At 41.6% G+C, this 14,624-nt stretch overlaps 1 protein-coding gene and 1 pseudogene across 2 annotated transcripts in view; one reads left to right on the top strand and one right to left on the bottom strand.

The window, feature by feature from the left end:
* Positions 1-5,257, bottom strand: part of LOC135520473 (amyloid beta precursor like protein 1-like) — a 56,425-nt gene extending 51,168 nt beyond the window's left edge. For both annotated transcript variants that reach the window (XM_064946067.1, XM_064946068.1), the window contains exon 1: positions 5,011-5,257. In XM_064946067.1, the coding sequence (XP_064802139.1) occupies positions 5,011-5,076 (66 nt within the window). In that variant the 5' untranslated portion in view covers positions 5,077-5,257. The remainder of the gene's footprint in view (positions 1-5,010) is intronic.
* A 963-nt stretch (positions 5,258-6,220) lies between these two features.
* LOC135520472 (suppressor of tumorigenicity 14 protein homolog) overlaps positions 6,221-14,624 on the top strand; it is a 42,395-nt pseudogene continuing 33,991 nt past the window's right edge.

Raw genomic sequence — 14,624 nt, 5'->3', positions numbered from 1 at the left:
GTATCCGTTTAATCTTCTTCTTTCTCCTCCTCCTCTTCTAAAACATACCCCACTATCTTTCTCCCCCTTCCTCTCTCCTGCCCTCATAAATTGGAGAGCATATGTGACCTGGAGAGCTGTGTTTCATGGATCTACCAATGGCCATTAGCTTCTCTGGTCTCCCTGGGTTCCAGCGGCCTTCTCTGCAGAAATTTATCTTGAAAAACACAGTGTGCATTTCCCCCAAAGCTTGCGGTTTACTGTACTCTTTAAAAAAAAACAAAAAAAAAACTTTACCCCTTTTTCGTGGTATCCAATTGGTAGTTAGTCTTGGCTCATCGCTGCAACTCCCGTACAGACTCGGGAGAGGTGAAGGTCGAGAGCCGTGCGTTCTCCGAAACACAACCCAACCAAGCTGCACTGCTTCTTTACACAATGCCCGCTTAACCAGGAACCCAGGCGCACCAATGTGTCGGAGGAAACACTGTACACCTGGCGACTGCATCAGTGTGCATGCGCCCGGCCCGCCACAGGAGCCGCTAGTTTGTGATGGGACAAGGATGTCCCTGCCGGCCAAACCCTCCCCTAACCCGGACGACGCTGGACCAAATTGTGCGCCGCCCCATGGGTCTCCCGGTCACGACAGAGTCTGTACTCGATCCAGAATCTCTAGTGGCATAGATAGCAACTGCGATGCAGTGGCTTAGACCACTGCACCATTCGGGAAGCCAGTAGTGTACTCAAATATATGCATTGGCAGAACCTGCTCATTCCTCATCATTAATACATCACTTGACTCTGACACTTCCGCTTGATACAAAACATGTCTTTGAGGATACATTAATCTTCATCAATGCCATCTTTCCATTTTCAGGCAGGTGGAAGTAGCATGAGGCTGAAATGCTGTTAAACAGAATGTTTAAGATCATCAATGTCATCTTATTATAGCAGTTATTGTCTGTCGCAGTCATGACACATGCTGTGTTATTGTAGGGAAGGTGACCTCTGCTTCCCTGGCTACAAAAACTCTTTGCTCTGACCAAATGCTACGCCGCGCCCACAGACATCAGTTTCTTCTCTGCAATGAGTCTGGATCGGAGTACCTCCCTACGATTTCTAGAATGCAAACACTAGAATGTCCTAGACTGCTGATTGGTCATTCTAGACAGTCTGATTGGTCCCAGAAACTGATGGGTTGGGCCCAAGGAGAGAGAGAGAGATATATATCTATGACTGATAGGGGGCACTGTGTTGACACCACCGTGCCTCCATCTTGGCACTTCCCAACCATTAGAAAAAATATTTTGGAAGCAATACAAATGCATTTATAAATGTCTGCAGACACCCTAATGTATACTTTTAAATTAGATTATGTGAGCTAAACATAAAACATTTCAAATGAAAATGTATAAAAATTCCTTAAAAATTCAATTTTTTTTCAAATTTTCAAATGATGTTACTGTCCCCACTAGATCAACAAAAAAATACATGTAATTTTGTCCTTGAGAAATTGTATTGAAATGCTGTAGAATTCCATTAATTCCTATGGAGGACTGCTCATACTAGGAAGTGCCAATATGGTAGAACGGTGGCTTCAAAGACTTCCAATGGCCAATCCATCAGCAATCCAGGGTTGGGCCAGAGCCAAAACACACGTGGGTAAAGCAACGTTTTGAAAATCCATCTTTGCCTTTGGTACTCTGATTGGTTAGAGATGATCCAATCGCTGATGGCTTTGTTTTGTACAACACCCCTCATTTTGACATCACCACAAATGACTGCAATGATTGCAGTCTCAGACTGAAGTATGTAGCGAATGAAGAATTCCGTTTGAGTCGTCAGGCAGATCTATGCTAGGTTGTCAATCAACGAAATACTCTCAGCACTGCAAGTGGCACATGTCATTGCATCCAAGGTGGCTGAGGTAAAGACACATAGGACAGTATAGATAAACTGTCAAAGTATCATGCTAGGAGTGTCACGCTACTGTGTCAGCTTCATTGACACTGACGTGAAGTAAACAGTAAAAATGTTTAATTCTACAATGCACTGGTCCCTGCTTTTAACACAATAAGAACACATAGTATGTGAATAGCAACAAAATGGAGAACATGGACAGAGAGCACAAGAACACATTGCATAATGGTTGTGTTTCGGATGAGTAAATGTTGAACTTTACCCTTGTGCTTTGAAACTATCTAATGCTTTCGTTCTCTTACATTTGTGTAAACAAACACCATTTGTACTGCACCCTAAAGCCCTTACATGATACAGACAACAGTTTGCAACACATAATTGCCCAATTTCAACCTTTACCATGGAAAAGGCAAACAAAAATTAAAGAACCATCTTTAACACAGCTAATACCAGGGTGTTAAACCAGCAAGCCAGCCTCTTCAAAGTGTAATCTGGGCTGTAAACCTTCACATATCTGCAGGTCTCCTTGTGTATAAACCTAAGCATGGTTCCTCAGCATACAGCAGTAATCCCAGTAATGCTCTTACAGCAGTGGAATAATTCCACAATGAAAGGTACAGGTTTATGGCTAATAAAACGCACTGTGAGCAACCAGCACCAATAGTTAATAATACACATGAAAATCTTCTTAACATCTTCAGAATGAATCCTTACACACCCCACTATGATGATTACATGCTTTCTACTGACTGGAGATTTGGATTTCTAATACCTTCCAAGGGCATAATGTACAGTTGGTAGACAGTATATGGATGGATAGAGTGAGATTATGTATGTGAGCTAGTTCTTACAGAGGAACAGAGAGCTTCTCCTCTAGTCTACCTACGCCCTTACAATGCAACAGTAACAAAGAGAGGGAACAACTCACACTTCTATTCCCAGGTGGAAAGTGAGCTAGTGAGCTTGACCCGCACTATAACTCCAGCTGAGGCTCCATGAGTCACTGCTCACACCCCACTCTCCCCCGCTTTCCACCCAGCACCACCCTTCTGCCCTTGTATACCTCCTCTCCACTCCAGAGCCCCCACAGGGAGCCAGGCCTCCCTCATTAGCTGAGGGGCTGAAGGCCTCCGGGGGGGGGGGGGGGGGCGTCTGGGTCTAGTGGTCCCTGGAAGTCACCTCTGACGCATTGGCACAGCTCGGTGGTGGGTGGCACAGGCTGAAAGGGCCCATGATGTCACGTATCAGTCTGGAGTCTAGACCTTCACAGGTGTTCTACATAGAACGACCAGATGAGAGAAAATTCTGCACATGTGCTATGGTTTCCCAATTAGCCAAGAGAGTGATTTGATCCTCTGTGGACAAGGTTAAATGATATGTCTAAGTGTTAGCACTTTGAGATACACGAGCCGTTATATAAAAGGGGAAAACAGTAGGGGAAAAGCAATTACTCCATCCAAGTAACACAGCAAGGTATGAACAATTCAAATGTCATGATTTTTAGTTGGGAAACTAAAATAATTGGTCTATTCTAGTGATCCATGGGGGAAATGGAAGAGTCATAGTCTGTAGAGTGCAGTGCTATGCTGTGGTAGAGCTCATTAAAGTCTGCTGTCAGTAATAGCGGTATGGTGGGAGAACTGAGTGACTGATGGCTGCCTGGTCATTACATTGATCTGCCCCAGAACAGTCTGTCTGGCAGAAACTCATTGTTCCCATATGAAACATGAGATGAAGATAGAGCCTGCTGAGCTGACCTGAGAACAGCCATTTGCATTTTTTAATTTCATTCAGTGCAGTGACAAGATGGAGCTTAGTAGTGGCTCAGGCCTCAGCCTTAGTTCATTCTACATCCTGCTATACAACATGTAGTCGGATCAAATAAGATCAAGATCCAATATGACCCCATATTAAAGCAGGAGGCTAAGGTGTAGGCTTACAGAAAGATAATTTGCTCTCATTAAAAAAGGAAACAAGGATGTGAGATGAAAAGCACCACATTTCACAATCAATACAGAATTTCTCCCTCGCATTCCCCTGGATTCACAGTAGTGCAACAAAAGGTTTAAGCACAGGCCTCTATTGCAGATAAATCTTATGCATCCGATGCAAGTCCCAGATTCAAGACATAGCCTGGAGAAGACTGTACGTTTTCATTAAAATAGTAGGTGTGACGCTACTCTCTCCCTGTATGGGGTGGCAGGTAGCCTAGTGGTTAGAGCGTTGGGCCAGTAACCAAAAGGTTGCTAGATCAAATCCCTGAGCTGTCATTCTGACCCTGAACAAGACAGTTAACCCACTATTCCTAGGCCATCATTGCTAAATAAGAATTCTTTCTTAACTGACTTGCGTAGTTAAATAAATAAAATGCAGCCGGAAGACCTACTGTGTTCTCTCATTCAGCATTCCTAGCACCAGTGTCATGACAAAGCAGTCAGTTAGTGGGGCTCCACTACATCCCCCTACCTGGGATACTGATGTAATAAGGCCACCATTACATGCATGGCTCTGATGTTCAAACAGCACTTGATTTTACATTCTTTAATAAAGGCTTGCAGGCCTATAATAGCATATACCAGTTTATGGCCTACTGATATGATAAAAACAAATATGAAATGTTGCGGTTGTATTCTTCATTTTTTCAATTACACCAAAAGAAAAACTGAGTTTCGCCAAAAAAGAATGGCCCCACCCCAGGCTATGAAGACTTTCAGTACATTTCTCTCTTTGTTTATCAAGGGTAGGTCCCCGATGGTCTCTCTCTCAAACCAGGGGGGAAAGAGGCTGACATACAACATATCCTAATACAAAATGCATGCATTGTCTTGAATACTTGGTTGGCATGACCATAATGTCTACATATATTGTCTGCGTTTCAATAATACAAATGTGCTAATTAGACAGTAGCATTTAGTCTGCGTAGGTAGGTTACTGAGCGTTCCTTCTTGTTGACGTGTAATCTATCATCTGACAGTCTGTGTGCGCATTCACTTGCTAATTAAATCTGTACAAGATAACGGTGCGCGTCAGCAAAAAAAGGATACGAATTGTTATTCATGACATGAGTGATATCGATAAACATTTACAATGAAAGATAATATTCTTGGTGCTTACCTCGACATTTCCCCATACGCAATGGGACAATACGACCATCAATATGGGTAACACTGAATGTCCCATTTTCACTCCTTCCGTTTCTCAATTGGAATGTTTTCTCTTTATAATCTGAATTGATTCCCAAATACAGTTACATCAGTTACTATGAAGATCTCTATTCTGTTCGGTGACTGCCTCCAAAATCTCCTGCGTCTGCGTCCGTGCGCACTTGCTCTCTCCAATCGCAGCCGCGGCTAATATGGGGCTGCAGCCTCGCCGGGAAAAAAAAGAACGCCCATCAACGCCCATCTGCGAGCTTGTACTGTACAATGGACTTTCCTCAAAGCGCCAACATTTTTAGATTAACTGCGGTTTGATTTGGTGGAGGGAGACACCCAATGGACATGAATGGGAAGCGCAGGCAGTGGATGGAAACTGGTCTATATATGGAACTGCCTGAACGGTTTCATAATATGCGTCACGAATTCAGTGACAGCAGTGCCGAAACAGGCTGCGTTCACGTGCGAGTCGGAACGAGGAAACGTTGAAAGTTCGATTTGGTTGTGCGAGATTTGACGTCAGAAGAGTTACAGGGTGTATTAAGTGGTGGTGTCCCATCCTTTCAGGCTGTTGGCCTGAAGTAGGACAATATATTTAAATAGTGGAGTATTGTATTTATTTATTTTTTGTGAGTGTAGTGTTATGATAGGGTATTATTTTTATTATTATATTTTTTTTTAGCAACCTATAAGGGAGTTATACTCCAGTCTAGTAGGTGTCGGAAATGCGATATTCAGTTAGAGCATATAGCAATGGATCTGTCACTCATTATACGAACGATAAAAAATGTCTATGCCAATCCAAATTCTGTATTTGGTCACTAGGGGGCACGCAAGGTAAAATAATTGTCTCGTTCTCTACGTGTGGGGTATCAGTGTATTCAATCATTTCAATACTCTATTAGCGATTTTTAAATTTGACACTATTTTTCTCAGCGTTATGAAGATGTGATGTAGACCTATTTGTTATGAAACGTTGATATCGAGAAGATATGCAGTATATATATGTATGTAGCCTACCTAACTGTAGAGCTGATATAACATAACCGCACCTGTTTTACACAAACTACTTCTAATTTAAATGTTCTGTAAAATCGCAACTTCCTGATCATCAGGGCCAAATCCTACCTGGCGTTCTGGACGTTTTCAAATGTGTGGGCGTGGCTAAATGTTGTGGGTGTGGATGGAAAGGGTCAGTTTCAAGAAACAATTGTTGCCTGAAACAAACACCTCAGCCACAAAGGTGTCACAATTTTTAACCAGAGGAGTCATTGAAGAATTTTACCAATGGGACAGTTGCTACTTTTGATCATAATTTCATTAATCTCCCTCCCGCGTTGACTTGAAACGTCTTGGACCTCGGGAGGGAGGAATATAGTCCCGTGTTCTAAATCGTTTTTGTTTGATTGAACTGTCTACCAACTGGATTTAACTCTTAAGTAATTGAAGAAAATGAATTCCGCACGATTTGAATACGAGGTAAGTTGTGTTATACAAATGATACATTTAGGAACAACGGTGTAGCCAAGTCTGCCATGCGCCACTGTTGTCACTTTTGCATTGTTAGCGACTTAATTTGAAAATCTATTTTACAGACATACATAACGTTTAATTCCAGTCACTGGAATGGGCCACCTGTCAAACTCAGCCCATGTAGGCAAACCAATTGACTTTCAGTGACAACATACCACAAGTGAACACTTCCAGGAAGTACGTTGCTTTCTCACTGGCCTTCAGGTTATCCCAGTTAATTTTAAACTTTATAGTTAACTTTTTATGTTGGGTAATTATTAAGTATCATAGAATTTGAGGATGGATGGGCATAATTCTATTTAAATAAATAATTAAAGTTAGATAATTCGTTTTGAATGTGATGACTTAAGGAACAATTGTGTTGGAGGAAGGAACACAGAATAGGATTTATTATTTTAAGATATCCTTTATTTAACCAGGGAAGTCACATTGAGAATTACATCTGTTTTCCAGATGAGCCCTGGATAACATAAATTAAACACCTGTAGCTAAGTTAGCAGGGACGCTCCCCATCTTGACTGTCTGGATATTTCTCCACCCGTATGTTAATTTAAAGACAGTAAAAACTTTGATAAGAGACACACATGACAAGTGTAAATGTATCAACCAATCATTCATGGTTTAAGTCACATCACTCTAATTAAGGGTACACAGAGCTGACATATCTCCCTCACTGGTCAGGGCAGCCATATTGATTTCATATACCTCCAGTGTTCAGTGGTCACAAACTAATTACATGTCCTTGCTGTACTTCGGGCAGGCCCCAGCCCCCTGGTAACAGTACTTAGTATTGAGTCCCCACTCCCAGCCCAGACAATGCTGGCCTGCCCCAACTTTCAGGTATTCTGATACCCTGTGGATCCCAGACCTGTGCTGACTCGATCCCCCTCTAGCCTCGCTGCTGCTCACCCACAGAGGAAGACTACTGAGAAGAAAGTTAGTCGCTGCACAGAGGAGTTTAGAGAGGGGGGGGAAGGTAGGTTCCTCTATGGAAAACCTCTTCCTCACACTGCATTTGATATTATTATAAATGTTGGTTTTGATGTTTATACACATGCATAGTCATGTTGATTAAAAAATGAGGGTTGTGAAATGCTACATAGTTTTGAGCTTCAGTCAAAAGAGAAAAGCAAACAGGAGGTTGGAGTCCTCTGACAGAACATGCACTTTTTTTAGTGACAAGATGAGGGATATCATATTTGTAAGGGAAAGGAACAATAATTCTGAATACTTGCTGGTATACTGAATCATATAGTCTGTTTTCCCTGAGTGTCCTGTTGAGATAGGTGCTGCCTTGTGCAGATCATTCATGCTCAGGAATGTACTCCTAGTTTTCCTGCTTTGTACATTATGCATTGTCATAGTTCTTGGACTGTCTCCAGGTTTCCCGTAACAAATACTGAAGTGATAGTTAAACCTTAGCTACACATAGAAGAGCTGGTATAGTCTGTAGGATTGGGTCATGGAGATGTCCACACAGATATCCTGGTTGTCATTGATATATTTCTAGGTTACACGCTTTTCATGAGTTGTGTCTAAGAGAAAATGCTCATTTGCTTACACAAGTGTCGTTAAGAGCAGTTCTCTGATGAACACGTACACTACATAACCAAATGTATGTGGACACTTGCTTGTCGAACATCTCATTCCAAAATCATGTGCATTAATATGGATGCTGCTATGACAGCCTCCACTCTTCTGGGAAGACTTTCCACTAGATGTTGGAACATTGCTGCGGGGACTGACTTCCATTCAGCCACAAGAGCATTAGTGAGGTTGGGAACTGATGTTGGGCGATTAGGCCTGGCTCGCAGCCTATTCATCCCAAAAAGTGTTCGATGAGGTTGAGATCAGGGCTCTGTGCAGGCCAGTCAAGTTCCTCTACACCGATCTCGTCAAACCATTTCTCTATGGACCTTGCTTTGTGCACGGTGGCATTGTCATGCTGAAACAAGAAAGGGCCTTCTCCAAACTGTTGCCACAAAGTTGGAAGCACAGAATCATCTAAAATCTCATTGTGTGCTGTAGCGTTGATTTCCCTTCACTGGAACCAAGGGGCCTAGCACGAACCATGAAAAAGAGCCCCAGACCATTGTTCCTCCTCCACCAAACATTATAGTTGGCACAAAAATTTGGCCTGGTAGCATTCTCCTGGCATCCACCAAACCCAGATTTGTCCATCGGACTGCCAGATGGCGAAGCGTGATTCATCATTCCAGAGAACTCGTTTCCACTCTTCCAAAGTCCAATGGAGGTGAGCTTTACACCACTCCAGCCGATGCTTGGCATTGAGCATGGTGACCTTAGGCTTTTGTGCAGCTGCTCGGCCATGGAAACCCATTTCATGATGCTCCCGACGAACAGTTATTGTGCTGACATTGCTTCCAGATGCAGTTTGGAACTCGGTAGTGAGTGCAACCGAGGACAGATGATTTTTACGCGCTACTCTCTTCACCACTCAGTGGTCCCATTCTATGAGCTTGTGTGGCCTACCACTTCGGTGACTGAGCCGTTGCTGCTCCTAGATGTTTCCACTTCACAATAACAGGACTTACAGTTGACCGGGGCAGCTCTAGCAGGGCAGAAATTTGACCAACTGACTTGTTGGAAAGGTGGCATCCTGTGATGGTGCCACATTGAAAGTCATTGAGCTCTTCCTTAAGGTTCTACTAACAATGTTTGTCTATGGTGATTGCATGACTGTGTGCTAATTTTTATACACCTGTCAGCAGTGTGTGGATTTGGATATTTCAGCCAAATGTTTAACGCGGTGTCCACATGCAAGTTCTTCCACTTAAAAAGATGAGAGAAGCCTGTAATTTTCATCATAGGTACACTTCAACTATGACAGACAAAATGAGGGGAAAAAAATCCAGAAAATCACATTGTAGGATTTTTAATGAATTTATTTGCAAATTATGGTGGAAAATACGTACTTGGTCACCTACAAACAAGCAAGATTTCTGGCTCTCACAGACCAGTAAGTTCTTCTTTAAGAGGCTCCTCTGTCCTCCACTCGTTACCTGTATTAATGGCACCTGTTTGAACTTGTTATCAGTATAAAAGACACCTGTCCACAGCCTCAAACAGTCACACTCCAAACTCTACTATGGCCAAGACCAAAGAGCTGTCAAAGGACATCAGAAAATAAATTGTAGACCTGCACCAGGCTGGGAAGACTGAATCTGCAATAGGTAAGCAGCTTGGTTTGAAGAAATCAACTGAGGGAGCAATTATTAGGAAATGGAAGACATACAAGACCACTGATAATCTCCCTCGATCTGGGGCTCCACGCAAGATCTCACCCCGTGGGGTCAAAATGATCACAAGAACGGTGAGCAAAAATCCCAGAACCACACAGGGGGACCTAGTGAATGACCTGCAGAGAGTTTGGACCAAAATAACAAAGCCTACCATCAGTAACACACTACGCCGCCAGGGACTCAAATCCTGCAGTGCCAGACGTGTCCCCCTGCTTAAGCCAGTACATGTCCAGGCCCGTCTGAAGTTTTGCTAGAGAGCATTTGGATGACCCAGAAGAAGATTGGGAGAATGTCATATGGTCAGATGAAACCAAAATATAACTTTTTGGTAAAAACTCAACTCGTTGTGTTTGGAGGACAAAGAATGCTGAGTTGCATCCAAAGAACACCATACTTACTGCGAAGCATGGGGGTGGAAACATCATGCTTTGGGGCTGTTTTTATGCAAAGGGACCAGGACGACTGATCCGTGTAAAGGAAAGAATGAATGGGGCCATGTATCGCGAGATTTTGAGTGAAAACCTCCTTCCATCAGCAAGGGCATTGAAGATGAAACGTGGCTGGGTCTTTCAGCATGACAATGATCCACAAACACACCGCCCGGGCAACGAAGGAGTTGCTTCGTAAGAAGCATTTCAAGGTCCTGGAGTGGTCTAGCCAGTCTCCAGATCTCAACCCCATAGAAAATCTTTGGAGGGAGTTGAAAGTCTTTGTTGCCCAGCAACAGCCCCAAAACATCACTGCTCTAGGGGAGATCTGCATGGAGGAATGGGCCAAAATACCAGCAACAGTGTGTGAAGACTTACAGAAAACGTTTGACCTCTGTCATTGCCAACAAAAGGTATATAACAAAGTATTGAGAAACTTTTGTTATTGACCAAATACATATGTTCCACCATAATTTGCAAATAAATTCATTAAAAATCCTGCAATGTGATTTTCTGGATTTTCTTTTCTCCTTTTGTCTGTCATAGTTGAAGTGTACCTATGATGAAAATTACACTCCTCTCATCTTTTTAAGTGGGAGAACTTGCACAATTGGTGGCTGACTAAATACTTTTTTGCCCCACTGTAGGTCATATATTTTTATGTGAGTTGTTTCTCACAGCCCTAAACCCAATAAAGAGTTGCTTTTCATCAATGATATTAACAACCATGAAGCATGTTTACAATTTCACTCACTGCTAATGTTTTGAAATACATTTTTTTTGCAAGTAAAGTATCACTAGTGGAAAGATGTAGAAGAAATTGATGCTTGTGCAAACAAATTATCTAATTTGTATAGGTAAATTGTATGGATCAGGATTGCTGGAAAGCAGAGCCCCTTTTCTGTAGTGATGGGGTGGGGGGGAGAGAATCCATACAGTTACATATTTGGATTTTATTTTTGACAATATTGCGATATTATTTTTGCGCTTGTTGGCTTTACCTGCACCAAAACTCCAGTATTTTTCCTTCATTGCTTGTTCCCCATCTTTTTAAAAAGGGAGCCAATTTGCTTTCTTAACTTTTATTTCCACTACTGATCAAGACTCATTCTCATGGCTCTCTATTTTCCTTTTGCAGCAGACACATGTTGAGCAATATGTTTGGAATATCGAATTGCAATGAAATCACAGTATCAAATTTCAATACACATAGATTCGCAATAAATATCATATTGGCACCTTTTGTATCATGATATTGTATTGTGAGGCCCTGGGAAATTCCTAGCCCTACTTTTCTGTACTTCTCCTTAGCTCCCTGCTCTGGCCACATCCTGCATTTTTATTTATTTGTGTGTACATACATACATACATACATACATACATACAGTACCAGTCAAAAGGTTTTGGACACACCTACTCATTCCAGGGTTTTTCTTTATTTTTACTGTTTTCTACATTGTAGAATAATAATGAAGACATCAGAACAATGAAATAACTATGGAATCGTGTAGTAACCAAAAAAAGTATATTTGAGATTCTTCTAAGTAGCCACCTTGATGACCGCTTTGCTCACGCTTGGCATTCTCTCAACCAGCTTAACCTGGAATGCTTTTCCAAAAGTCTTGGACTTCCCACATATGCTGAGCTCTTGTTGGCTGCTTTTCCTTCACTCTGCGGTCCAACTCATCCCAAACCTTCTCAATTGGGTTGAGGTAGGGTGATTGTGGAGGCCAGTTCATCTGATGCAGCCCTCAATCACTCTCCTTATTGGTCAAATAGCCCTTACACAGCTTGGGGGTGTGTTGGGTTATTGTCCTGTTGAAAACAAATGATAGTCCCACTAAGCGCAAACCAGATGGCATGGTGTATGAATGCGGAATACTCTGTGGTAGACATGCTGGTTAAGTGTGCCTTGAATTCTAAATGAATCACTGGTAGTGTCACCAGCAAAGCACTCCCACACCACCTCCTCCATGCTTCACAGTGGGAACTACACATGCAGAGATCATCTGTTCACCTACTCTGCATCTCACAAAGACACAGTGGTTGGAACCAAAAATCTCCAATTTGTACTCCAGACCAAAGGACAGATTTCCATCGGTCTAATGTCCATTGCTCTTGTGTTTCCTGGCCCAAGCAAGTGTCTTCTTATTGGTGTCCTTTAGTAGTGGTTTCTTTGCAGTAATTACACCATGAAGGCCTGATTTTCACACAGACTCCTCTGAACAGTTGATATTGATGTCTGTTACATGAACTCTGTGAAGCATTTATTTGGGCTTTAATTTCTGAGGCTGTCAACTCTAATGAACTTATTCTCTGCAGCAGAGGTAACTCTGGGTCTTTCCTGTGGTGGTCCTCATGAGAGCCAGTTTCTTCATTGCGCCTGATGGTTTTTACGACTGCTCTTGAATAAACGTTAAAAGTTCTTGAAATTCTCTGCATTGACTGACCTTCATCTCTTAAAGTAATGAAGGACTGTTGTTTCTCTTTGATTTTTTGATCTATTCTTGCCATGATATGGACTTGGTCTTTTACCAAATAGGGCTGTCTTCTGTATACCAACCTACCTTATCACTACCCTAACTGGCTCAAACGCATTAAGGAGTAAAGAAATTCCACAAATTAACTTTTAAGAAGGCACACCTGTTAATTGAAATGCTTTCCAGATGACTACCTCATGAAGCTTGTTGAGAGAATGCCAATAGTGTGCAAAGTTGTCATCAAGGCAAGGGGTGGCTCCTTAGAAAAATCTGAAATATAAAATATATTTTGATTTAACACTTGGTTACTATGTGATTACATATGTGTTTTTTCATAGTTTTGATGTCTTCACTGTTATTCTACAATGTAGAAAATATTAACAAATAAAGTTAAACCCTGGAATGAGTAGGTGTCAACCTTTGAATGTATATTTTTATTACTTTGTTGCTCGTCATGTGAAAGCTGAGACACGGGGGGCTGTCACTTGTTAGGTGTATAAAGTTTCCTCACTATCATATTCTATTTTCTCAGCCTCTAAGTTCTCTTTGTAGAATTGTTCTTTATGGCAACCATAGATGACCCATGGATCGGACATACCGTGCTTTCAGAAAGTATTCACACCCCTTGACTTTTCCACATTTTGTGTTACAGCTTGAATTTAAAATGGATTAAATTTGAGATTTTCTGTCACTAGCCTACGCACAATATCCCATAGTGTCAAAGTTTAATGATGTTTTTAGACATTTTTACAAATGAATTAAAGATGAATATCTTAAGTCAACTATTCAAACCCTTTGTTATGACAAGCCTAAATAAGTTCAGGAGTAAATATTTGCTTAACAAATCACATAATAAGTTGCATGGACTCACACTTTGTGCCATTAATAGTGTTTATCATGATTTTTGAATGACTACCTCATGTCTGTACCCCACACATACAATTATCTGTAAGGTCCCTCAGTCAAGCAGCGAATTTCAAACACAAAGACCAGGGAGGTTTTCCAATGCCTCGCGAAGAAGCTATCGGTAGATGGGTAAATCAACATCCGCTAGAAAACAACGCTACAGCAAAAGTTTAAATATTAGAACTCTGGCGGCAAGTTCCATCTACTGTGGCAGCTGACGGCATTCACAGCCAGCCTCAATTGCATTTACCATTGCGCTCTCATTGAAAACAATGACATCCACTTTGCTGTCTACTGTCTATCTCGTACCGTATAAAAACAGCATTATAGACTTACACAAAAAGACTTACAGCTGTAATCACTGCCAAAGGTGATTGTAACGTGTATTAACTCAGGGTTGTGAATACGTATGTACATTAGATATTTCTATATTTCATTTCACATATATTTGCAAAATGTCCAAAAACATGTTTTCACTTTGTCATTATGGGGTATTTAATCCATGTTTAATTCAGGCTGTAACACAATTTGGAATAAGTCAAGGAGTATGAATACTTTCTGAAGGCACTGTGTGTTATCCACCTTAGTATCTGGGAATGATGTCATAGTCCTGATTTGGGCTTTGTCATTTCCTCAGTTACCATTTTAGGATTCCCTGTGTGAATCCTCTTGAGTATTTGTATTTATTATGGCAGCAGCTTCTCATCCTGGGGTCCAGCCAAATTAAGGCAGTTTTATGCAATTAAAAAAAACATTACATAAAATGTCACAACAGATACACATTAAGGTTGTGCTCTCAGGCCGCTACTCTACTACCACATATCTAAAACACAAAATGCATGTGTGTGTATAGTGCGTATGCTATTGTGTGTATGTATGGCTGTGTGTGTTGGTCTCTTCACAGTTCCGTTGTTCCATAAGGTGCATTTTGTGATGTTTTCTTTTAAATCTGATTTTACAGCT

The sequence above is a fragment of the Oncorhynchus masou genome, chromosome 29, assembly GCF_036934945.1.
Source record: "Oncorhynchus masou masou isolate Uvic2021 chromosome 29, UVic_Omas_1.1, whole genome shotgun sequence".
In the NCBI taxonomy this organism is placed as follows: Eukaryota; Metazoa; Chordata; class Actinopteri; order Salmoniformes; family Salmonidae; genus Oncorhynchus; species Oncorhynchus masou.
This window is presented reverse-complemented; position numbering and strand designations above follow the sequence as displayed.